This window comes from Colossoma macropomum, unplaced genomic scaffold (assembly GCF_904425465.1).
Source record: "Colossoma macropomum unplaced genomic scaffold, Colossoma_macropomum, whole genome shotgun sequence".
Classification (NCBI taxonomy): Eukaryota; Metazoa; Chordata; class Actinopteri; order Characiformes; family Serrasalmidae; genus Colossoma; species Colossoma macropomum.
The window spans coordinates 45,826,044-45,853,356 of NW_023494789.1; the positions used below are offsets into that span (position 1 = coordinate 45,826,044).

The window sequence follows — 27,313 nt, forward strand, 5'->3', positions numbered from 1 at the left end:
TTAAAATAAGTTTTTTGAATTTTTATTTTTCTTTTGGCTACATTCCCTACAATTGCAGCAGCATTTTAGAGACAGATCACAGGTGTTGAGCTGATGACAGGTTTTAGAGAGATAGGGAGGAAACAAAGCGTAAAAGGTTTGACCCAGGACTGCTGAGAACACTCCGGTCTGCCGAGTGTATGATCTCTGGTCAGAGTGGCTGTTCTGGGGTGAGGGGTCAAGGGTTGCCTAGCAACAGGAGAGCAATGGCTCAGGACACATGGGCTTTAATTATCATTAAGGGCGGGGTCCGGCCCACCTTCCGTCTCTTCACTTAAAATTTTTACTCACACACACATCCAAATGCACGCGCACACACACACACACACACACACACACACACACACACATCCAAATGCACGCGCACACACACACACACACACACACACTCCTAACAAAAAAGTTAGATTTTATCATCAACAACATGCTGTGATTTCCTGACAAATATATTTTTGTATGATTTCTATACTAATTAAAATCATACAACTAAAAAAAAATAACTAAAAAGCGACACTGTATAGCAGCATCATGAAAATCGCTTGAGGAGGAAAGAAAAAGAAAAAACAAAGGAGAAAATGGAGGAAGGAGCAGATCCCACAGTAAGTGGACCTGCTAACACACACATCACGGAAACTTACACATCACAGCTGGAGGAGGTTGAAAAACACATTTTCACCTTTGTAGCTGAAAATATGCAGCTCCAAAGAACAGCCCACGTGCTGTCACTGTCGTAACAAAACCTTGTATCTCCAAAAGATGCGGGAAATCGCTGAGATTTAAAAAAAAATTACTTGAAATGTCTGTATAATTAAATCGCTGAGATGTAAACAAAGCCATTCAAATTGGTTTGATCCAAAATAGTTCACTGCAGAGACACTTGCTGACTTGAATGTCTTTACAGTAGTGGTGATAAGAAGGAAATACAGAACCTGTACGTGTCTGAGTTTTATATCTAATATTTCTACGGGTTGAAAATCATGAAAAATACATTTTATCGGGTACTATTTTGCCTTATGCCCTGCACGTATCTCTCTGCCATAAAAAGTACATTTTAGGCCAGAAGCTTCTCAGAACTATCGTAAACAATGTCTCAGGCAGCAGGCAATACGTTCGTAACCTTTTCATGTAAGAAATTTCCGCGTGGGGGCTTTACAGGCGTTAAACCCTTCAGACCATCTGGTTCCTACCACCACCCTTAGACCAGTTCTGACTTAGCAAGTTTATCTGAAATAGAGCAGTTCAAATTAAACCACGTCTATTAATGACATTGTATACAACTTACCAACTGAATTACGCAGTCATTTTGAAAACGCAACAGAATCAATATTTAAAGTATAAGATTTTACTCTAAATAATTTACGACCGCTTCTATTGGTCCATTCTACATGAAATGTTCACACTAAGTAAATGGGCAGCTGGCGTTAAAAAATTAAAGTGAAAAAACACGGATTTAGAAGGTTTTCTAATGTCCGCAATGAATACTAACACTGTAACCACAGACACACACACACAAACTCCAGAGTACTGTGCGTACATATACACATACACACACACACACACCGCACTTTCCCAACAGCATCTTTGACTGACACACACTCCAGAAAACTGCCAACATGCACACACACACACACACACACGACACTGGCTTCAAATACACACACGCACACGCATACGCGCACACACACACACACATACACACACACACACCCCTTTCAAGGGGTGTAACACAGAAATAACAGTGAGAAGTTAAAATGTAAAGTCTCCCCCTGCAGTGCCTGTAAGCTTCAGTAAGCACAGAAAATTCCTCCCTTTATACTTTTTACAGCTTCACAGAACATCTATTTTTAAAACCATCAAACTCTGAAGCCGTACATATTCAAGTTTTTCCATCTGTGCTAAACACAGTTGCACCCAATCGGAGCGCATGGAGGAGGCGACTTCAGCCATGCTTGCTTATCACCATGGCAACCGATGCCGGGCCAGGGGCATGTCTTTATGCTTGTAGGCCCCTCCCCCTTTCCATCTGCACGGGGGTGGGCAGGTGAGGGAAAGCGCTGCTGAAATAAAGTCAACCATCTTTCCAGCCGGAGAGATCAGTAGGAGATGATGCCAGAGGAGGCAGGGCTAGAGGGCGTGGCCTGCAGGTTTCCCGATGAATTGGATCTTCTGATGTGCGGAAGCAGGTAGGAGTCACTGCAAAGCTGGTGGACATCATAACGGTCCTCCTTTCTATAGGCTAGACAGCGCCGAATAAACGCCTGAAGAAAGAAAGAAAGAAAGAAAGAAAGAAAGAAAGAGAGAGAGAGAGAGAGAGAGAGAGAGAGAGAGAGAGATTTATAATCCTGAAATATTCCTATTTAAATGATTTCAAATAGTGCTATACTATAAGACTTTGTGGTAGGCCTAATTAAATAAACAAGAAGGAAATATTGTAACTGACTAATTTAGCGGCTAAAATTTCAGTATATCTGTAATATTTTACATATCTAAAAATCTTTAGCACCACCTCTTACTAAATCAGTGCTCTTATACCTCTATACAACTTTCATAGTGCTCAGTTTCAGTTTGAACACCAACTATTTAAATGGCTGCTAATCACAGTAAAAGACTGCATAATGTGTAGCATGTGGACCTTGGCTTCGTTGCTGACCACAGGTTTAGGAGGGAACTGGACTTCAGTGGCTTTGAGGATGGTGTTCTCCTGGAGGATGTCCTGCTGAGACTGGTTATGGCCAAAGGGCTGCAGAACATTACAAAAACTTTAATGTACAACATGGCAAAAAATAAATAAATAAATAAATGCCATCAGGTTTGTGGGATATTCAAAGGGTCAAGTGTCTGACCCTTCTCTGTGTCTTTGAGAGTATGTGTGCCAGTTACCTTGCGTCCATACAGACACTGGAAGAAAATGACGCCCACAGACCAAACATCTACTTTGTTGGAGATCTTTGGAGGCTCTTTACCAACTACAAAACACTCCGGTGGTAAATACCTAAAACATGGACATTCAATTAACAAATAGCACAAAATAGCCCAAAAAAAGAAAAGAAAACATACAGCAAAGGCTGATAAAACTAGACATAAATATGCTCCTTCCATCAATGACGACATGCTTCTCAAAATCTAACAATGTCAGGTAGTGTGACTGTCCAACTGCATATTCAGATTAAGTAAATTATTTAGAAAAGGCAATTTACTCTTACAAAAATAAAATGATTTTAAAGGTTTTAAACATAAACCTTGCCCAACTATAACATGCTGCAAAATAGGGCACCTTTAAAAGTATTCAACTTGCTGGAAAACTTGTGTCTGTAAATTCTAATTTCCCTAAATGTCAAGTGGCATAACCAAAAAAAACAAGAATTCTATTCTAACATGCTTTGAAGAAAGAGTGGGCTGGGTACTGCATCATAAAGATGACCCCAAGTGACCTTCATGGTCAGTAGCCCTTTCACAAACTTTATACCACTATAAAATGTATACCACTATAAAGACTACAAAAATATCAATAGCTGCTCGCAGACACAAAAATGTATTTATTTAATAATAATTTTAGAAGATGCTCGTCATTGACTCGTATCACAGGACACAGATCGTGATCCAGTCTCACCAGTACGTTCCGGCCCCCTGGGAGGTCAGGTCCATGCCATCCACCCCATAGTTATCATCGTCCATGATCTTGGACAGGCCAAAATCTGTGATTTTTATCTCTCCACACGCTGTACCGTCCACCAGCAGGATGTTTCCTGATATTCAGAAAGTAAACTTTACTCTCAAACATACACTGCACAATGATTTACAATCTACAGACTAAGTCTAATGTTGCCTTCATATTCTCGTTGAATTGTGCTGTTTTCCCACTCGTGAAAGTCATAATCACAAAGCCTTTGTGTTAAAGTGCTTTGTACATGGAAACATTCAGGAGCTGCCATCTGAGTTTATTTAGTAAACACACTGCTAATGTTAGCAATTTAGCTGAAGTAATCTATTCTGGTATCTACTTATCGTTTGTCTTTAAAAGTAAAAATGTACAGATGGTCAGAGAACTGTTGCAGATGTAACCATAGCAAATATACGTAAGTGTTTATGACCTAAAGACTACTAAAAGTAAGTTGCCTTAAGAAAAACAAAGAATTACCTACCACTGACCACTGTAATTGTCTTTTACTTTTGACATGCAAGTATACAGACTGCATATAGGAAAGCTAGATGCACTGAGGATGCTGCTGGTTATGATTAAAGCACATAGTCATGGTCAAAATTTTGTTAAGTGCTTTTAACACTGTTCACCCTCATTTATCAGTTGGCAAGATAATTGGAGCAATAAATTACTTTCTGCTGAATCGCAGTCAGCAAGTTAAAGTCAACATGAATCAGAAATCAGAACACATTTTTCTTCCTCAACATAACACATTTCCAAGTGAAATAGGATACTCAGGTGGGAAAACTAAGATATTACTGGCTAGTAGATTTTTTCACATAACGTTGGAACACAGTAATGAAGCCAAACGTCAGATTGCATTGAGACACAGGCAAAAGTTACTACACTTCGATCAAAGATTAAGATTCTCAGCCAAATCATATATGCAGATGACAGCTTTTAAAAGTCCTTAATGTGTTTTGAGAAAGAGACTATATATTTATACATATCTTCAAGTCAGGAAAACTAAAGATATGGTCGTTGATTTCAAACAAACCAAGACCACAGTTCCTTCAACTGAAACTGAGGTTGAATTGCTACAGAGTCTCAACATACAAATATTTTAGAACAGAAATTCATTAACTTAAGTTTGCAGATTATGTGGCATCCAAAGCAAGAAAAAGGGCAGAATTTTTCTTTTCACGTCAGTTAAGCAAGTTTAAAGTTAATTGTTGTGTTTGTAACTTTTATAAATCTGTACTCCAGAGTACTCCTGACTTTTGACGTGTACGCTTGGGAATATGCGTATCCAAAACTGAAACAAACTCCAAAGATTAATTAAGACAGCAAGGACTCTAAGAACTGAGCAGTGGCCACTCACTTACCGTTATAATGACTGTCTTTTACATAAGCTTCAGTGCAGTATTTTACCCATAAGACTCTACCCATATTTTATATCAGAAATTTAAAATTAGTCAAAACATAGAGAATTCTGCAGGCCAGAATTTAAACAACCAGGTTCAAACAATCTTTTGTTCCTGCAGCTATGAACATATTTTACAGTTAAACGGAATGCATTTGGAACTTTGACCACAAAAGTGCAGCCAAGCAATTAGAGGTGTTTTGTTACTTTTTGTGGCAAGTTGTGGTTTCTGTATACTTTATTTATGTGTGTGTTGGGGGTTACTTTATGTAGTGTCATTATTTTATTTTTAGTACTGGTGTGTGGTATTTTTGCACCACTGACAATTTTCTACATAGATAATAAAGTTATCTTGACTCAAGAAATCTGTTTCTGAAGCTTGAATGGTAATTAGGACTTGAAGGAACATTCATGTACAATGTCTGGGTCAAGAATAGGGCTTAGAGTCTTACAAATATTTTCAATATCATCACCTGTGATGATAACTTGATTCTGAATGTTTGTGCTGCAGAATTTTATGGAAAATAATTGTTCCATAAACATTCAACAGCACAAGTTGACATACTAACTGTTAAAGTTATTAATTTCACAGAAGTTGCAACACTAAGCAAATCGTGTTTGAAGAGGGGGCGTGGCCATGCCCGTGCAGTGCCAATACAGCCAAACCATCATTAACTGAGCAGTACAAAAACTCTGGCAAATGCAGGAATCAAGTTTTACGGGTTATGGAATAAATATCTGTAGAACTATACTACAAAATGTCATGATTTTTGTTATGAATGATTATTCTGAGGGAAAAGACTATTTGACAGTGTGACTGGTCCCCAAATACAAAAGTTGTATTTGTATTTGATAAATTTGTATTTGTGCTTGATAAAGATTACACAGGCGCTGAAATTTAGGTACTGAAGAACACAGAAGGTTTCAAAACAACGTAATAATGAAGTAATCTGGTCGGTACCATAAAAGCATTGAATTTCAATTACACGCCTTATTCAGGAACTTGGAATACTTACAGGTACTTGATGATTCTAAAAGCACATGAAGGCAGCATAAGACTAAACAGTCACAGAAAGTACCCTTTGGTGGAGTGTGATGTATTCCCACCTGGTTTGAGGTCGTAGTGAATGATTGGTGGTTTGATCTCGTTGAGGTATCGGAGAGCATTAGCAATCTGCATGACAATGGAGCGTGCTTCTTTCTCTGACATCAGCTTGTGCTGCTTCAGATAAAAATCCAGATCATTCCCTTCACAGAACTCCAACACCGTACAGAACCTGCAACCATTGAAAAGACACAAAACACCATAAAGCACCTGCAACCAGCAGAAAACAGCCAGAGTACAGTAAACAGACTCAACATCAAGGCCACAGAATTGTCTGGAAAAACCAGCATTTCCATTCAGAAAGACTGATCTGAATACATGCTAGTCATTTTCTTCTACTACTGTGGTCTGCAAAATATTTTTAAAAAGGCCACAGCTCAACTCTGTGCTAGACTTGCAGGCAAAGGGCTTTTTCTGATGAATTGATACTGTATTTAGTAGCCAATAATTTGTTTTAAAAAAATTACATAAACATTGCATTTTATATGTTTGTAGTGATCAACAGACATTTTCAGACAAATGATGAAGCATTTTTTTACTAGTCTACACAAAATAGCCTACAATGTTAGAAAAAAGTTCAAACTTGGCTGGTAGGGGTCGGAATCACTACAGACTCCAAGATATCACAGTGTTGAAGCTGCGATATGCTTCTCTGGTGGTATTTTTAGGGATTTGTGATTGTCATATTGCAATAGGGGTGGCACAGGTAGCGCTGTCACCTCACAGCAAGAAAGGCCTGGGTTTGGTTCACCGGCCAGGCGACCAGGGTCCTTTCTGTGAGGAGTATGCATGTTTTCCCCGTGTCTGTGTGGGTTTCCTCTGGGTTTGCTGGTTTCCTCCCACAGTCCAAAGACATGCGGTCTGGCCGATTGGACACACTAAATTGCCCCTAGGTGTGAGTGTGTGTGTGGATGTATATGCCTGTCTGGTGACCCGTGCAGGGTGTATCCTGCCTTCTGCCCAATGGCAGCTGGGATAGGCTCCAGCATCCCCCGTGACCCAGAAGGATAAGCAGTTTAGAAAATGTGTGTGCATATTGCAATGTTAGTTTTTCAAATTATTTCCCTAAAAAACCCTGTCTTATCTAATTTATTCAATTTTAATCATATTAACGTAAAAAAAGAATTGTGAAGTACATACATTAACATTCAAAAACAACTGTCCTTATTTACATATTTAGCAGACACTCTTATTTGTGAAGCGAGCAAATAACATCATTCGAGGCTTCATCCTTACTTACTTAAAATTATTTTATACATGGTAATTTACAATGGCCTATTGGCATTTTGCTTTTATTTGGGGCCTTTTTTGGTTAGAGCTACTAGCTAGGCTAACTTAAGCCCTTTTCACACTCAAAACCTGAAACATTATTGGAGTGGAACAGTCTTTTAGTGAATCAATCAATCAATTAATTAATCAATGAAATTAATACATAACATAAATAAAATAAAAATAAACAAGCAAAACTGTCTCGATGAGGCAGGAATTTTTGCAGTTTATCACATATGATGAAGGCAACCAATCAGTATTTCGCTCTACCCAACAATTAAATTACCAAACCCACACATTATTGCAAAACTTGGCAATGATGGCTGCTAGGACTTGTCCAGACCAGAAGAGCTACGGTTCATGGCTGCTGGCGGCAGTTACTCACGTGTCTGTGTCCAGGGAGAAGTAGTCATACAGTTTGACTATTCTAGGATGGTCCAGTTGCTTGTGGATTCGGTATTCTCTACAGGCATGCCTGGAGTGACAGAATACAGAATTAAGGAAAGAACAGTAAAAGAGAATAAATGCAAGACATTCCTCTCTTTAAAAGTCCTCCTAAACCAAAACCATAACACATTCAGTCAAAGCTATCCATAAATAAAATATGTATATTTTCACATCTATTTAAAGTGCATGAAAAACACATTTCATAATTAATTAAAGAGCTACATCTCTTAAATGTTACATATCAAAGACACAAAATGTCACTAATGTGGAGCACCAGCATGTAGGTGCCAAAATCCCTAGCAAGCACGCACTTCTGGCATGTCCATAATGACCACCAGACTCAGCCATTTCAGCTAACAGAAGGTTGATGTCGTTCTAGTTCAGGGGTGTCTAATCTTATCCACAAAGGGCTGGTGTAGGTGCAGGTTTTCAGTCCAACCAAGAAGAGGACACCTGATTTCACAATCACAGTCTCAGTCTTTAAAACAACTGATCCTATGTGCTCCTGCTTTGTTGGAACAAAAACCTGCAGCCACACTGGCCCTTTGCGAATAAGATTGGGCACCCCTGCTCTAGTTAGTAGAGAGGCAATAGATCCCCCTTTTGGACAATCTTGTGAGAGAGTGAGCGAGCAAGTGACAAGGCAGATCCATGAGGTGCTTCTAAAAACATATGAAACCAAGATGAACATAATGATTACAAACGTGTTAAAGCTCATGCACTGTGAAGGTCTTTTTTGTGTTTTCAGTCATTGAGTATATCGGCTTTATGATCTATACCTCGAACATTTCCTTTGAGATAAGAAAATGTCCTTTACGCAAACATCCATATACTCCATTCTCAATTATTTTTTCTTTGTAAGATTACCCTCATGAAAAAAAATGCATTTTTTCCTTGTTTTGACCTTTATGCTTAATTCAAACTATCTGGATACACATCAGAGGACATTTTTTACTTCACTGCTTTCCGGAGGGAACTGTCAGTCACATACTTGTGATAGTTTTCCTTTTTCTCTTCTCTCCAGTTCTTGTTGAGTTGGTGAATCTTCACCGCAGCGTAGCGCTGTTCGAACAGGTCAAAGGCCTACACAACCACAAACAGCTCAACCATCACAAACGCGTTTGAGCGAGAGAGAAAAAAAATAAATGCTACTGAATAACTGATTGTCTGTGGTAGAGGTTAATTACCTTGTAAACCTCACTGAATCCTCCTCTTCCCAGCAAGTGCAAAAGGAGATATCTATCATTGAGAGTGGGGTGATCTTTAAACCTGAAAAAAAAATTAAGGAGGTACATGCAAAATCAGAACAAGTAATGGTTTCCATGATGAAAGTGAATTTATCATAAATGAGAGACAGAGACAGAGGGAGAAACAGCAAGAGTGAGAACAAGAAAGAGACAGAGCGAGACAGACAGACAGAAAGAAAAAAGGAGAGAAAGCAACAGAGAGAGACAAAACATGACACAGAGAGAGGTAGAGAGTAAGAAAGAAAAGTAAAGGGGAAAAGAAGAATGATCGAGAGAGACAGAGGTGAGGAAGAGTGTGAGTGATCAAGACAGAGAGAGAAAAAAAGGGAAACGTTAAAAAGACAACGATAGAAATGGAGACACTGTGAGAGAGAGAGAGAGAGAGAGAGAGAGAGAGAGAGAGAGAGAGAGAAAGAGAGAGACTCACTGAGAGCTGTCCTCATTACTAATTCTCTTCAGTTCACGTATATGCAAATTTCTCACTCTCTCCAAACGCTCCAGCTCAGCCTGGATCTCTGCCTCCTCCTACACAAAAAAGCAAGTAAAAACAAGTGCAAATGCTTACATGTACCTACATATAGAGGAATACACCGAGAACATGTCCCTGACTAAAGCACACACAAAGCAGTTCAATGAAGTGATATTTCTGCCTGACTGCTTCTGCATTAACTGCTAACGCCCCACTGCACTGTCCTTCTTAACACTCAGTCCCTTAATGCAGGCATATAGATGTGCATGTGTGTGAGTGTGTGTTTGTGTGACCTTTTTAAGATGACCCAGTCTCAGTTTGAAGATTTCTTCCTGCTCATGATATTCTGCTACAGTCAACCTGCAAAAATCAATAAAAGGTAAACAGCTGTTAGAATGGCACTGTTACTGTATGTATGTCTTGCTGAAAGTTTTTTACCCAAAGTATACATTTTTTTTTTTTTTTATTCAGGTCAAATTCCACAACGTACAAACACACAACAGTTGCTGCTAATAAAAGGTCATCTTCGACACCCAGCTTTTTTAACAAAAATCAACAATACAACCTCTAATTACCCCTAACTCATTGACCCATATACTCAGACAAACCATGTGTTAACCAATCATTACTAGTTCTACTAAAACATTAAAAGTGAACAATACATGGTGCATGAAGCTGGCACATGTTATGGTAACTCGCTCTACCTGTCACTCTGACACAGCATCCACATCTAAGTGACACTGTAGCATTACAAACTACACAATATCAATGAACAACTAAAATAGGCATTAGCAGCTAAAATATGCAGCCTAGGTAGCATCATGAGCAAATTTTCAGGACTCATATTTCTAGCTAATTATCATTTATTTTTATTTTCCAAGTGTTTTCCATGACTAGAAAACCAGTCCATAATTTTCCCAGTTTTCCAGAACATGTGGGAACCCTGATTAGGTGACAGTAGTACTGGTTATGGTTTTGGTTTGAGGTCAGGTTATAGAATCAATTTAAGGTATGGGTCAAATTAGTCTTAGGGAAGAGATACATACATACACACACAATAATCTGAGTCAACACCATTTACGTCCACGTTTGTGCGCAAGGGTCTAAGGCCAGAAACATACACAACACAAATACGCAAAACAGGGGAGTTATACAGTTGTGCTTATATACTTGCGCAGGGTATGTTTTAGATCTAAATGTGTACAATACATACAGTGTAGGTAGGCTGGGTTTGAGGAAGGGGTCACTGTCGGCTCCGTTTACTGCTTTGGTCTTTCTGGGTTTGGATTCTCCATAAGGGGTGGGGCTCTGTGAGGCAGGGGTATTGGGGGGTTTGCGCTTTGCTAGCAGTTTCCGCTGCCTCTCAATGTCTTCCCTCTGCTGGTTTATCCACTCCTGCTGTCTGAACACAAAAATATTTACAAAAACACACTTCATTCCTGCATCATCTACAAATACAGAACAATAATTACTAATGGTACTGGCTTAAAATGCTTCTGAAAGATTTTTGCACAACATACTCTTAAAGTCTAAGACATATTTGTGTGTGATAGTGTGTAAGTATGTATGTATGTATTCATTTGTGTTTGTAATTTTGAGTGATCAAGAGATTTATGACCATTATGACCCTTTTGGCACAAAACACCACACAAATGTCATAAGTGGATCTCAGGACCCTTTAAACTAATTTGACGGTTGAAGTTATAAATATTTTGTTGTATGGTAATACAATAGGTGTGTGTGTGCGTGTGCGCATGCTCCCTACTTGACCAGATTCTGGAAGGCATATCCATCGGTCCACTGCTCTGTGTATGACGCTCCGTGTCGGACTGTGGTGAAGTGGCCAAGCCGCAAACGGTCCTGCATGCTTTTCTCCCGACATGACTGTTTCTCCTGTGTGCTCTAAAACAGAGAGCATCCAGATCACACACACCAACATACAGAGACTTAAACATTCTCGCACAAAATAAAACAATAAAAAAAAAAATCATTGCTGCATCATGAAACATCAATCTGAAAGTGGAGATTTAACTGCACAAATTCCGGAATGTAAGAATCATCTATAACTATTAAAACATTCAATAAAACATGCACTAAATTATTGGCCAAAATAAATTTCTCTGGCTTTTTTCCCCAAAGGTAAAAACAAAAAAAAGCTCAGCACACTGTTTTATTGCTTATTTCACAATACTGTGCAAATACAACAGGCCTTCAGTCAAATTAGGGGTCGGCAATACAGCTTAAATACATCACGATTCTAAGTTTTAGTGAGTTGAAACAGACAAAAATGGCCCAGTTTAAATTGTCGCATTTATAAAAAAAAAAAAAAACAAAAAAAAACTATGAATGATTTTTACTTTACATTTCACATACTGCACTGCACTAAATCCAATTTAACAGGCCTAAATAATCTTTATTTGTCATAAAAAATGCAGTTCTGAGTTCTTTAAGCACTAATAATATCCACGATATGTTCAGAAAAACATTTTGTCATACTGCCAAAGTTAAACGTATATTATTTTGCATATGAATTAGGGATGTGCATTCCAACAAATTTTTATATTTGAATATCTGTAACCAAGCTAACATCAGCTACAGTAGTTAGCCTGGTTATCAATAAAGCTGCACCTTCTCAGCCCTTAACAACACGTCTTTGGCAACGTGCTCACATTAAGACACTCATAGTAGCACAGTGCTATTAATATAACATAATTACTTACAAACACCTGAAAAACTGTAAAATGTTAATTTTCTTAAAACATAAAAGCGGTGTCACTGGACTATTTACCTTTGTGTCCCCCCCAAACACCCGAATAGTAGGGGTGCAGGAAAAAATCGATTCTTAGATGCATCGCGACGCAGACGTGAACGATTCTGAATTGATTCACAAATGTCAAAAATCGATTTTCTAAATATTTAATTTATAACGTAATGTTGACGGAACGCAGAAGGCGGAACTTGGAAGTGGGTAAGTGCAGCGCCCGGACAGTCTGTGACAGCACTCAACAAAAACACCCTATCATGAGTGAGAAATCGACCGGCACCCTCTGCATTAAAGCCAGGTTAGATCAGGAGTCACAACCCAAATGATAAGAAGAGCCATTTTGTCCTTTCAACAAAGATCAAACCACCTTTGGAGCCACAACATTTAAATGTCGCGTATGTCTCAGTATGTGATAATGTATTAGTATAGGCTAAACAATATAAACGAGAGCGCAGATTTACTTTGCTCTGCTTTAAGCTTTAGCTTTAGCCGCTTTCCTCCCATCTCCGCCAGAAAACTTTTCCTCAAAACTAGATCAGTTTCTTGTAAAATGTCTCTCAACATTCGACTGTTTTACGAGGCTGTCGCTTCTCATTCTCCAGCTTCATGTTCGAATTTTCCCATTCCACCTTAAATTCTGACTGAGGCACCAAATGTAAATGCGGCACCATTTAAGGTGGTACGAGAAAATTCAGAAGAGAAGCGACTTCATCTTTGCAACTTTTTACTGTTTGACAGTCCCTCATTGCAGATTTAACGTACCATGAAACCAACTGCAGTGCTTATAAATGCAATTAACGCATAGTTGCTAGGTGACCTGCAGTCTGCATGGCAATTCTCAGTTGTTGCGAAACAGGGCTTTCGCGCAATGTTGCACACGTCCCGTCTCGATCCTCCCCACCCCTTTCTCTACGACGAGACCAAAACCAAAGTTATAAAGTCACTAAAAACGGGTAGGACTGCTTGAACGTGTGCCGCGTGGACTTCCACTGCCACTGGATCTTATTTCACCGTAACTGCGCATTTTATCGCAGATGAGTGGCAGCAGCGTCTCATGTGCTCTAAAGGCAGTGAATGAGAGCCTTCTAGTTCACTTGCCACATCACTTCCATTTGGTTTATTAATAAAAGATATTGGAAGTAACTTCATTATGGATCATTACAAATACTTTGCTTTAAAACTACCAAGTCCTCACACTGTGGAAAAAATAGAAATGATGTATAGAAAAAAAAAGATGCATCGAGATGCATCGATAATCGTTTTATAATCGCATCGCAGCCCTCTGAATCGTAACCGAACCGAATCGTGAGGTGCCTAGAGATTCCCATCCCTACCGAATAGTGATTTCAGTATTCAAATATTGGCACCTCAAACAGTCAACCAAGTGTTTGAGTATATTTGCATATCCCTAAAATGACTTGAACCAAAATAACTGAATCAACTGAACTGTGGTCAAGGTTTTATGATGCTCTGAGTAGCCTCTTAAAGAACCATAACAGAATGACACTCCTGCCAAATGTGCAAACATCCTACCTTCTCAATGAGGAGTTTTTTGCTCATGGTAGTGCATTTGTTCAGTCGCTCTTTATATCTCTCCAGCAGCTTCTGCTGTTCTTCAATCTGTCTCCGGAGGTCACAGTTAGCCTGAGGAGAGGATTATTATCACTGTATGCTAACAAGGGTGTCTTCTGCCACTTCACATATCTATATATAAGAAACCGCTAATAGGGAGTGAAAACAAAAAGTCAAAATAATATTTTTCACAGACTGTATTTTTTTGCTTCCGTTCCCTGTACAATTCTTCATCTCTAATAACAAGTCCCTCAACTTCTTTCTTACCCTGAGCAGATCATCTATTCTTCCTTCTTTTTTCTCCAGATCCAGATTCTTATTGCTTTCAAGTGCTGCAAGCTTCAGCAGTGTCAGATCAGTCTGAGAAAAATAAAAAGACAGAATGAGAGAGAGAAAGAGAGCAAATAAGAAAAACCATAAGAGAAATACTGACAACCTGAAATAAAAATGGATCTTTTTCCCTTGTTAACTCATGTCCCCAGTTACGTTCAGCATGATTTAAATCATTTCATTTAAAAGACTTCTTGTTTTCCTGCAGTCTTTGTCAAAAATACATCTTTTGAGTTCTGATGCACCAGCGGGCAAGAAAAATAACCTTAATTAATAATACCATGTTTCAACACCCACCCCCAACACACCCTTCATGTAATGTACTCACAACTATGTCATAGTACCAAATATATACCATGGTATACTGTCAGAGCAATGCACACTGTAAACAGGTCATGCAACTTCGTGCGCATGTCTCACCTGCACGTTTCTGCTGCTAAGCTGCTTTGGGTGTGTCGTGTGATCAGTGAAACACAGGCTGGTGGGTGAGGAGCTGTTCTGTCGGACCTGCCAGCCAAAAAAGACAAAGAAAAGATGTAATGTGCTGCGTTATCTCGTACGAAGTTTCTTCATCCAGTAACTGTTTGCACAAGTATTCTCCTAAGCACTTACAATGGATCCAGGTGCAGAGTGTGAGCCATGTGGGGAGCGGAGGACAGGAGGAATGCCCCTTACCGGACTAGAGCCACTTCCACCCTGCAACTATATAAAAACATCACCCCATCAGTCAAATTAGTATGTCAGTGAATTACATTCTGCATGTTTTATGCTGTGGTATCATTACTCGCTATTTTAGTCACATCTGAATCAGTCATGTCAATAAAGGCCAACTAACACAAACTGTTTTTGCACTAATTTATCCTCCATGCACAAAGATCCAGATGCACAGCTTATGTCAGTCAGAACACAATTTCCCGTCTGTTCTGCTGTGTAGAGCTGACCAACTACTGCACTGTACTAGGGGCGTTTATACAGTCATGATGCTAACTACGCTATTTACTAGTGATACACCGAATGATATATTCTTGGCCGAAAAACAAATTCAAAACACATTTGAACAAAAAACAAAAACCAATGAACTTTTAATATTTTTTATTTGCCTTTGTATACATCACTGACCAAAAAACAAAAGAAGTATCTCTAAAATGGCAAATTCACAGAACAAAGCAAAAATATTCTTTACTGCCAACGTTAATTAATGTTAAGAGATTTTACTCCAAGGATTCTTGGAGCATTTCCATTGATCTAGTCATTATGATGTTTTCACACAATGTAAAGAACAGTAGCTGTGCTCAAATGACAAATGTAGATACTTTTTTTTTTATTTTTGGACAGTGATGATGCTTTTAAATGAAACAGACAAACAAAAAAACTTGTAAGTTTGTAAGTTTCAAAAACTATTACAGTATGCACTTCGCCAGTGTCATTTGTGAATTTTCTTCTTCATTTCAAAAACTGACTACAGATGGTGGTAGCGTGCTTCAGCTTCTGTTGCTTTGCTGTATCTGTTTACAGAGTGGGACGTTTTCAAGTGGTCTCAAACTTCTAATAGAGAAGTCCCTAGGTACTCATACTTAACAGTGATTACAATGATCTCCCTCAGAGAAAATGTTGAATGGTTCACGCAGCTGACATTTTCATTACTACTCAAACCATGTAAATGCCTCCATGCTGCAGGGGAAAGTTTTGAACCTTTGCTACCATTAAAGTTATTTGTCAAGTGTTTGATTTTAACACTTTCTTGTGCAATTATTAAATCTTTTTTTACTTTCTATTGCTTCTTTCAGTGTTTGAAATGTCAGTGCATCCCTACTTTTTAAGCTGCTTCTGACTTCGTTCCGTTCTGTATGTGCTGCAGATTGGAATATCAGCTCTTAATTTTCTGTCCTAATTAAAGAGTTTTCACCCTTTTTGGATGCACACTGCTCTTAAGTGTCACACCTGATGTGATCTCCTTGTACCTCTTGACAATCTGCAAGCTCCTGTGTCTGTGAATATTAGGCCAGCTTCTTTCTTTTTGTATTTCTTAAGTATAGAGGGACTCAAGTAAGTATTATTTAGATCAAATCAAGCCACTGGCCTAAAGCGTACGTCATTATACATTAAAATCCGGAGATGTCCAGCAGACTGTATAAGCCCTCTGTCAAAACAGTACTTATTACAGTTTACTTATTTCAGGATGAGGTTGGATATGAGCAGTCAGTCAACTAGCTTGTTTTAAAGAATCGCTTTTTTCCCATATTTGAATGACATGAGCTAAGCAATGTGACAAGCTCTGACTGGACTGCTTTTCTGTCATCATTATTTCTGACACGTGACTGAATAACGTTTAAAACTACTGCTGACTAAACACACACACACACACACACACACACACACACACACACCCACACACTTACATCAAAATAATCGCTGATCTTCGCCCCTCGGCCAGAAGACTTCCCTGCAAAGTTGAAACAAAAAGATGTTGCACCATCTTAGCCCGTGAAGTAAAAACCAGGAAATACTTCAACTAAACTACACTTATTCTGAGCATAAATAAATACATACATACATACATACATACATACATACATACATCCTCATTTTCACACAACTAAGGCAGGACTAAACTTTTTGGTTTGGTTTTATGTAAAAAATCAATGGTGTATTCACCATTACTATTAACTGAGTACTATTAACTGGTGAGGCTGCCAATATTATGATGCACTTCTATGTCAGTTTGCATGTAGCATGTTCGTTTTATTACTTATTATCTTGTAATTCAAATGACTGATATTTGGTGGAAAAATGAATGCAAGCACAAAACAAATCTGCTTTGTTATTGAAAATACGCATTGAGATTAATAGTCAACTATAAAACAGGCAGCCATGACCACACAGTCTGACTGAAAAGCATTCTATAGGTATTGTTATGTTGTGTAACTGTTGTAACTACTTTTTTTTCACCATTCCTGTCCCTTTCCACTGACCACGGGTTGCTAAGCCACAACAATGGCTGCTTTACAGAGATAGCTGGAACTACTTTTTGAGTGGATGAAATTGCCCACATTTTATTCATATTATTCATATTATATATATATATATATATATATATATATATATATATATATATATATATATATATATATATATATATATTTTAAACAATGAGCCTTCTTCGTTTAGCATTTTTTTTTTTCTTTTCTTTGCAAAGCTGATGATCTACTAAGACCAAATTATAGCCGTGATGTTATTCACATACAACCTCGAGGGCATAAATAATAAGCCTGCAGTTATATGGGTTAAAAAAGTATATAAGACAAGTTTTCTCCAATTACACTGGGTGTTCTCAATCACATGACCAGAAGACAGACCACACCTTGGTTGCTCTCTGACTGGTTGTCAGCTTTTCTCTTTCTTCTCGATGACTCAGAGTGCTTCTTCTCAGGTGTCTAGAAGACAGAAAAAAAAAATCTGAGTCCTTCCCTTCAGCCAAGAAATCTCAGCAGAGTATAATGATTACATTCAAGCCTAAAAGGAACAGACCATCTACTATTTACAGCAAACAAGAAGCAAGAAATAAGTGCATTTTCTATTAAAGCAAAGCTTTACAGTTTTACTCAGCTGAATATTTTTGTCCATTCAAAAGTCATTCTCAAAACAGTTAACATACACTAAACAGAGGTTTGCTGGGCAGGAGACCAAATTCCTTCAATCACCAAAAAACCCCACTAAATACAGGTTTCAGTTTCACAGGTTTCAGCCTTCATTAGTTCTACTGTTCTATCTGCTAATACTTTTTTTTCTGAATGTGCTGATAAAGTTCCAGAAAGTTTAGGAACATTACAGTGTTAAACATATTCTTTTCCAGAGATACATTTCAGTGCAATGTATAGTAAAAAACAAAAACACAAAAACCCAAGACAAACAGCTTTAAAAAATAAATGAACACATAAATTCATCCACAAAATGTCACTAACAAAGTATTCGGAAATAAACATTATTTACACCATGCTTCTTTTTTTCCCCTAAACCTGAAAAACAGCTGTGAGTGCTGGAGGGATAAGACTGTCCAAAAAAGATGCCAAACCCTCGGCCTGAGTACATCAGGGACAGACCGTGTCAAAGGGGCTCAAACATAAGGCCTTTCAATTCATACCAAAATAGACTGAAGGTCTCACATTTTTCAATGAAAATGGAAAAAGTAAATATCAGAAACAAATGTTTCTGAATATCTGGCGAAATCTTTTTTTGGGTGGATGGGGCTGTGCAGTAAACTTCCTTAAAACTCAAGGTTACAGTATCTCTGGTACAGTCCACTGTCTGTTTCGCGATCTCATTAAGTACGCCTGTCAATTTGTTAATCAGTTTTATATAATGACAGTCTTATCTATGACCTATTTGACAGACACTTGACTACAAGCTCTTTTATCGATGCTTACATCAGCAACTGATGACTGATTGCTGAGTTAACAATTGTGCTTTATGTAGTTCACATTGGTGCTGAAGGCATTAATAACCATAAGAGCATTTTCTGTAAGCTGTCAGTAAATCTTTTTCTTTTGTTTTGCACAGTTATCCAATGAACTTGTGTTTTTGTGTGAGATCTGTGTTAATTGTTCTGTGAATGTATGTGAAAAAGTCAACACATTTGCAAAAGTACACTTCCGCTTTGCTAAAAAAGTGACAACAAAGATTGTCAATCCCAGTTTCATTGAATGTGTTTTAGCAACACGAAAAACTGTAACCAAAAAATGTAATTCACCTATTTTCCCCTCATACTCTAAATGGAGTAGACCAGCCAAGACATGTTTGGTGTTTGAACTTTACACTGCAGCCAAGAGGCTAATATAGCTAACAAGTAATGAAAATTTATACCCCATCAATTAGCACTGTGCAAACTCATCACACACTTTTCTCAAACCGTGTCAAGCTGTAATTTCAAACAAACTTGCAAAATCACTTGTGCGGTTTCTGACACTGCATGACAGTGTTAGTAGTAAAAATGGACAAGAAACAGCTGACATGGTGAAGATTTGTTTATAAGCACATTTACATATTTAAATTTGGGGTAAATGAAGAAGTTGTGTTTTGGGCTTTAATTGTCAACACATCATAATGACACTTACTGAATATGCAGGAGAGCCTCCTCTTTTCATATCAGAGTTCTGCACGTGTTTGTGTGTGTGAGGAGAGAGAGAGAGAGAGAGAGAGAGAGAGAGAGAGAGAGAGAGAGAGAGAGAGAGAGAGAGAGAGAAGGAGGAGACATTAGCAGCACACAAAACAGCTGGTGGAATAAATGAGTAAACGTTCCCGATGAATAGTCACTAGGTTAAATTTGCTTTTGACGAGAGAGAGAGAGAGAGAGAGAGAGAGAGAGAGAGAGAGAGAGAGAGAGACAGAGACAGAGACAGAGACAGAGACAGAGAGAGGAGAGAGAGAGCGCAAGAGAGACTCACTTCTGACTCTTTATCACTTGATGACCCCAGGCTGCCAAAGCTGTGGTTGGAGCACTCATTATTGTTTAACCCCTATAAACATGAAAAAACAGGCAAATCTATTTTAGCTTTTAATCAAAGTCTCTTTTATCAGAAATTCAACTTGAACAAGTAAAAACATCACTACTACAGAAAAAGTAAAGATTAGACATGTACTCAACTCTAACTCAAACTCTAACAGGTCAAATTTCAGCAGGACTGACAAACTTATACCAGGAAATATATTTTAGCATGTAAGATCTAAAATACATTTTTACAATCAAAACCAGCATTTTAACATACTGAAATACTAATTTTATTTAAATTGATATCTCACTAGTGAGAGCTGAAGTGTAACATGCAAATTATTTTTTTACATGCAAAAACTAAAGAACTATTTTTTTTTTTTTTACATAGTTTTATTTTAACATGTAAGAACTATTTTTTTTTTTTACATACAGTAAACTTTGAATGCCCTCGGTCAAATTAAGTTTTATTGATTTTCTGAGCGAAATAAGTTGACACTGCATATTCATTAATTAAATGTGTACACACACTTGTACACAATTTAATGCACAGTTACTGTTTAATATTTTTTTTACACTATGTTAAGCTCAGCAAATAAAACAGACATTGTGCACTAAAATCTGCAGAAAACACATAAGTTTGTTCCCTATAGGAGGACATGTTAATATAACTCAGAAAATCAATAAAACATGTAATTTGACCAGAGGTGTTAAAACTTTTGCATACAGCTTAGCGATTCAGTTTTCACTAGTGACCAAGAGAGACGCACACACCTTGGCCCCTCCGCTGGTACTCCCTGTGCTGCCTCCGGTGCTGCCGCTGACAGCCCCCATAAAGCGAGCCTCCAGTAGCTCCTGCCTGCGCGGGTCCAGAGACTGCAGCTCCTCCATCCCTACAACATACACACCATTACCCATTTAATTAATGAATATGCATATTTAACCCACACATTCAAATATTCAAACCATGTCAAGTTGTTCAGTTTTCTCCTCACCGGGGATTCCAAATGAAACTTTCCACTGATAAATATTGTTCTATATGCTCTTTGGATGCTCTTGAAACATTTATTCGTGTTTTCTGGCAGTGCCCCACAGTGAAACATCTCTGGGAAACTGGTTTCCCTGCTCTCTTCTTTTGAAGTAAATCTTGCTTTACACCCACCCATATTTCTGCTCACCCTTATTTTTAACCTGCAAATCTGTCAAAAGAAAATAGTACTGGCTTCTTTGACAGCAGTGAAGAAAGCAATTTTGAAATTTCATGCAGAACCGAAGGCAGTGAAGATCTACATTCTTGCACTATTTTATGGATATTTCGGTACTGGAGCAGGCCACTGCCAGACTGAATTGAGCAAAGGCTGATACTGTGGTCGCCCGGTCTGCGGCAATTATCTTGGTCAAAAAAAGTTTGGAACACAGCCTTGTCTAGCTTGAATTTATTTTATCTTTTCATGCCCCTGTGTGTATGTCTTATATTCTGTTGTGTTGCTTGGGTGCCTTTTTGTATGTTTAAGAAAAATATTTTCACAAAAAAGGAAGCACTTGCAAAAGCTCACTTACAATTAAGAATTTAAGAAAATAATTTAAATGATCTACTGTTTATTTATTGCATTTATAACTAGGGATGTGCATCAACTAATTCTTATACTCAAGTACCCGTAAAAAAAAATGAACTGACAATCTGTTAACCACAGGGAAGAAAAATAACACAAAAAAAAAAAAACAACAGAAATAAGAGACGGCAGACGTTTACGTAGGGCTGTTACCTCTTTAGATGACCACACTGGTGTTACACAAACGTTTAGCAGCATACAGACAAACACAAAATAAAATGTATGAAATATATGAATATATAGTAATATAATTTACTAACTACTCGCAAATACAAATGATTTCACCATGTTTTACAGCCCTGTTCAAAAATGTATTTCACTGAATTGCTGCTCTGTATATTATCTACTTGTGATAAAACAAAATGAATACCCAAATACTAATTACAGTGTTCAGATACTGGCATCTCGGACGATTTACTGAGTCCTTGAAGACCTGTGGACATCCCTAGTTATAACTTTATCCATACAGAGTTACTACATGTTATTTAGGGGGCATTTTGCTCTTGTACTTGTGTTTTAGGTGGCAAAGGTTTTGAACACACTTCTTCCTTTGCCATTGGATATTTTTGATCCTCTAACCGTAAACTTAACCTCAACCAACACTTGACCCTTACGCTGTTGATAATCAACTGTGGTCTTGTCCACAGATCTGGATTTTTTCCTCCCCTTCTGTAATCTTTGTCCACACTAGCAGCATTTTCAAAAATCTCTACATCACTGCGCAAATTAAATAGGGTAATATGACCATATTTAGCGTGATCGATAAATTGTCACAATATACAATATATTGTTACATTATATGTGTGTGTGTATACATGTGTATACAGACACACACATATAATGTAGGAGTATATTTTACATTGTGACAATTTATCTATCATGCTAAATACACACAAACACACACACACACACACACACACACAAGTCTAACAAGGTGACAGCGAGCGCCATGCTACAAATACTTTGATGTACAGACCATCAGACCTCCATAATTCAGTATTTCGCACAGAATCAAAGTCTGATTTTTGCTTAAATACTAAAACCAAAAGAAAACCTAATGCTTGCTGTGGGGCTGTTTACGGCTCCTTGGCTATTTCACCGTCTCTGAAACATCTACACTGTTCTGATAAGCTTTTCTAGCTGAACGACAGAGTTAGGATTTATATTGAACCTGACTTTGGTTAATGATCATCACATCACTTATATCTTTAGAATCACTGAGGTATTTTTAATATTTGCCACCCCATTTACAAGAACTGAGCGCAGTATGTTCTGACACGCCTGGCACTCAGGTTCAGTGAAAAAGTAAATTCAATGACAAACTAGTATAACTCCCAAATCACGCCTAAATTGGCAAGCACAAAAACAAGCCAGTCGTCTGTCATAGTTCATACTTAATTGTGCATAATTAATAAATGAAAAAGCTAATTTTTCAACACAAGTTAATGCTGCAATGTCAGGTTTTCCTGGAGAGTGTTTTCACTGTCCTCCTCTTGCCTGGAGGCCAAAACACAGAGAACAAGCTACATTTTTTAAAATATCCTGATACACGTGAACAGGGCCTGAGAGTTAACAGATTCATTCAATAACACTTTTAGTATTGTACACAGGCTATAGTGGATAATCAAATGAAAATGTGAGCAATATTTTTTGTTTTACAAATTATTAAAGTCCTGCTCTAACAGAATAATCTCAATATATGATGAATTTATATGAATAATGACATCCATGCACATTTACAGTTTCAAGGAGTGGCACAAATTCAAATTCAATGTTCAGTAAAATCAAAGGGACAAAATGGCCACTTAGTAATGACCGACAAATATAAACAATGAGCACCAATGCAACCTTTAGGGTTCAGACATATAGAAAGCTTTTGTTTTCGCAATGCCTCATCTCTGGCTGCAGCCTCTGCAACCCTCGGCCTGTCTGACACACCCGCCATGGCAAGAGCAGTGCCAAAAAGTGCCCGCAGCCAAAAGATCCCAAGATGGAGGATGGGTGGCGTCGTGGCGCATATGAAGGTCAACAGGGCAGGAAGAACACTGCCGGCAGAGAGAGCACACACACACACACGCACTCAGATGAAAATTCTCTGGGAAAGGATGAGCAGCTCCCAGAGAAAGAATCCAAAAAGCCCATCATCCACCTCATTGTAGACAGAACAAAGCACAACTGTACTGCGAGCTGTTACACTCAGGTGTCTGAAGTGAGATACCTCTTAGTTGTATACGGACACTGCAAGATTCAAATAATCACTAAAAGGGTTGAAGTGCAGACTTATTTTTTACGCCAGAAGTATTTATACAATCAGTTCGATTAAACACGTGAACATGGATAACAATGAATGGCAGTCAACCACTGGATATAGTAGAGTGCAAACTGTCACTGTTAATTCAGAAATATTTAAAGCTGTACTGTATAAGATTTCTCATTAAAATTGAAAGTAGCAGCATTACTGAGTCAGAAGAACAAAAACCCTGTTAAAATATGTGTGCGTGCTCTGCTGCAACTCGCCCTGTAAAGCCTAAAATAATTATTTAAAAGTCTTAGTTAGTCATCGGGTCAAATTTTTTGGAACACATCATACATCTTTACATATTAACAGCATGTGCAAAGGCTCAAACATCGAGCTGGACCTTCTTTTTATGTCTCAAATGCAAAAACAACATTACACTGATGAAGACATGGCATATCTTCATCAGTATAATACTGATTTTGCATCTTGTCTTCCTACAACAAGAGTAGGAAGACACGTCCTAAACCAAGTTTTGACTGGGTTTTCTTCAAATACTCTTTCAACGTGTTTGTAACCTTCAGACTCATCTTCTTGGGGAAGGGGTTTGAAGCAAACGCTGTTACAAAATGTTAATTTTGCGTGCAATTACACATTTCTACCAGAGAGGGCTCTAAGAAAAACTTACATAGTGTAGCTTTAAGGACTAAATCAATCAAACTTAAGATAACACTGCTAAAAATGAATGGAAGTCAGAAATCACCATTTAGCATGATCTCATGTGCAAAATGCATCATCACTATTACATCAGCAATATCTTCTCATTGGCTCAAACAGTGCCATTTCCTATCTGTGGTCACAGGCCTATCAGAGCACAACAGTAAAGACACAGGAGTCCATCCTACACATGGATATCAGTGTTACGTACTTGCTAATCTAGGACTTAAGGTACATCACACAAACAAAGCTGAACATTTAGTGCATGGACAGCAGATTAAAAACATGCCTTTGCTGTACGTATTAGAGTTCAGCAAAAAAATGTAGTTGAAGCCTGAAGTTTGCTTCTTTAGTTTCACACTGGAGCTAATGTGGGGGCTAAGGTAACATACACAACAATGGGTGCTTATAGCCACCAATTAGCAGATTTGCTATCATGGTTTCTGACACTGTATGACATGCTGTTATTTATAAACAAAGACAAAAATACATCATATTTTATCAGTACTTTTGTCAATTTTTTACAGCAACAGGGACGTGTACTACATTTGGGGTAAGATGAAAACTTTTTTGGTGAGCTGTTGCTTTAACCACTGGTTATTGGTAGGAGTGGTATCCTTTGAATGGGGGCAGGTGTCGTGATTTATAACAGTGAACTGGGACTAAATCATGAAAAATGAAGTTTTTCAAGGACATCACACAAACACAAACTCACCCAGTACATCATGACTTAGATATTCTTAGATATATACTCCATACTGCATTAGCTTTCATTCTCACGTTGTGCCTTGTCCAGTATTACAATCTTCCATAGCTCCTGCTCATTTTGGTCTCTAGTCTTGTCATCAGCACATGGCCACTCAGTAATGGCCACGATCTGTTGAGCTTAAATCAGCTGTCTGATTTGGCCAGTCAAGAATTTTCCACTTCTTAGCATTTAAAAAAACCCTTAGCAGCCATTGTGGTGCATTCTGGGAGCCCAGACAAGGCCTATTATTATATACTCCTAAATATGAGTAGATGTTCTGTCCTGACCAATACAAAAAATGCTTTTCATCAATCATTCAACACAGGATCCTCAATCAACATCAACACGTCAAATAAGTCAATCTTTACTCTAATATGTAACAAACATTTCAATTAATCTACAGTTTGTCTGTGCACTATCAGTTCCATAAATCCCATTTATTACCGAAAATTCAACAACTAGATTAGGCACTTCCTTCACATTAAGATTTACAACTTTGATTAACTAAAATTAATTGCAACTGTAATTTCGGGTTATATGGCTCCCTTTAAACTTTTAACAGCGTGTATTACACAATGCCCTTCAAAACTACTGAAATCTCCAACCCCGCAAGGTTTGATGAATGCTTGCATATGGGTTGGGAGGAAAATGACATGCCATAAAGGGGGTGGATTATTTCCATTCTAACCTTACAGTTTCAATAGTTTTTCAGTCAAAGTAATATTTAATTGCTGTGTTTCGTTTTTTTCACAAAAGCCATTGCAGCTTGGTTAAACAGATGATGTGTTTAGTCTGGGTGGACTTACTTCTAGTGTGTTAACGTGCTCAGTAGCCCAGCCTGCAACGCAGAGAAACAACTCCATCAACAAGAGGACGCAACTTACCCGAGGGAGTCTTTACCACAAAAACACGAAAACTTCAAACCAAGTCAGACACAATACATTCGCTTCACCAACCTTCAGCACCTAACAAGCTCTTGAACTATGCTGTTCATGGAATGACTACAGACACATTTACCTCATTTTACGGTAAAACATTCACCTAAGCGAGGTAACATTTTCAAAGCTAATGACACAGCTAGGCTAGGCTAAGCTAATAGCCCCGAAATGTCCAGCTTTGACATCGCACTAAAAATCTCTCGGTCCACAACAATAAAGAATAAAAACTTTGAAAAACAACCGTCTTACCTAAACTTCTGGGATTTTTTGCATATAAGGTAATTATTAATCTAGCTAAGCCACAACTGTCATCCAGACAGACACGTCGCTGCTAATGTATCTCTAGCTTTGAGATTTGACCACAGCCAACGGCCTCCGACTCGGCTGCCGTTCAGGGTCAGATTTCGGATCTTTTTCGGCATCATCCACCACAAACCGAAGATATTTTGAAAAGGGGGGGATTGGAGATTGAATGTGTAACGGATTACCTAATCCACGGGCTGTAGAAGATGAGATATTTAGGTGAAAAAACTAGAACCGCGGGGTCGGAGACCAAAGATGGCGGTGCGTCCAAACTTGAGCGCTGCCACTCCGGACCCTCTGGAGCCGCTTCACGGTGTTTCACGGCGGGGGAAAGCGGAGCACAAGCCCGCAGCAATCCGACCGACCTCCCGCTCCAACATCATCCACAGTTGCGGCCCATCAACCCCGCATTGAGCACGGGTCTATTTTCTGTTCTCTTTAAATAACAAAATCCAAAGTCTCTCCCCTCCTCCGCAGTGCGACTCACAGTGGGATCCGTGTGTGCATGTAACCTTTGCAACTGGCGTCATGCATCTCGGTACTGAACACACACACACACACACACACACACACACACACACACACACACACACACACACAAAAGTTTGTATTCCCCTCCTTGTGGGGTACTACCACTGACTTCGGTGTTAGGCCCATGTACTTATATAATGCTAAACATACGTCTAACGCAACCCTGGGGACATTTGGATTTGAAAAAGAACTACAGGCCATCACACACACACATAATCTTAATATCTTAAAGGAAATATTCGGCCTCTTTCGCTTATTTGTAGGCTACAAGACCTGCATTGTTGCAGTTTTGTTGTCCCCACATCATCAAACGTCCATATTTCGCTGTTATCACTCATGTCCCCACAAAAAGATAAATACAAACACAAGCACACACATTCGCACAGCGCTATATCGCGAGGTTCACGCACCTATTAGCACAGCACAACATGCCATCG

At 38.4% G+C, this 27,313-nt stretch overlaps 1 protein-coding gene across 2 annotated transcripts; it reads right to left on the reverse strand.

The window, feature by feature from the left end:
• tlk1b (tousled-like kinase 1b) lies at window positions 1-26,893 on the reverse strand. Of its 2 annotated transcripts, XM_036571487.1 has the most exons (22): window positions 26,531-26,893; window positions 20,565-20,683; window positions 19,747-19,818; window positions 19,417-19,455; window positions 17,667-17,739; window positions 16,705-16,748; window positions 14,918-15,007; window positions 14,726-14,812; window positions 14,243-14,335; window positions 13,937-14,047; window positions 11,405-11,541; window positions 10,853-11,041; window positions 9,933-9,999; window positions 9,598-9,695; window positions 9,111-9,192; window positions 8,915-9,006; window positions 7,862-7,951; window positions 6,210-6,379; window positions 3,650-3,785; window positions 2,920-3,031; window positions 2,672-2,779; window positions 1-2,297 (listed from the first exon to the last, which is right to left on the reverse strand). In XM_036571487.1, the coding sequence occupies exons 2-22, from the start codon at window positions 20,679-20,681 to the stop codon at window positions 2,133-2,135; spliced, it is 2,172 nt and encodes a 723-aa protein (XP_036427380.1). In that variant the 5' UTR covers window positions 20,682-20,683; window positions 26,531-26,893; the 3' UTR covers window positions 1-2,132. The 2 variants fall into 2 exon arrangements, with proteins under 2 accessions (XP_036427380.1, XP_036427381.1); XM_036571488.1 differs by lacking the exon at window positions 19,417-19,455.
• Window positions 26,894-27,313: the final 420 nt, after the last annotated feature.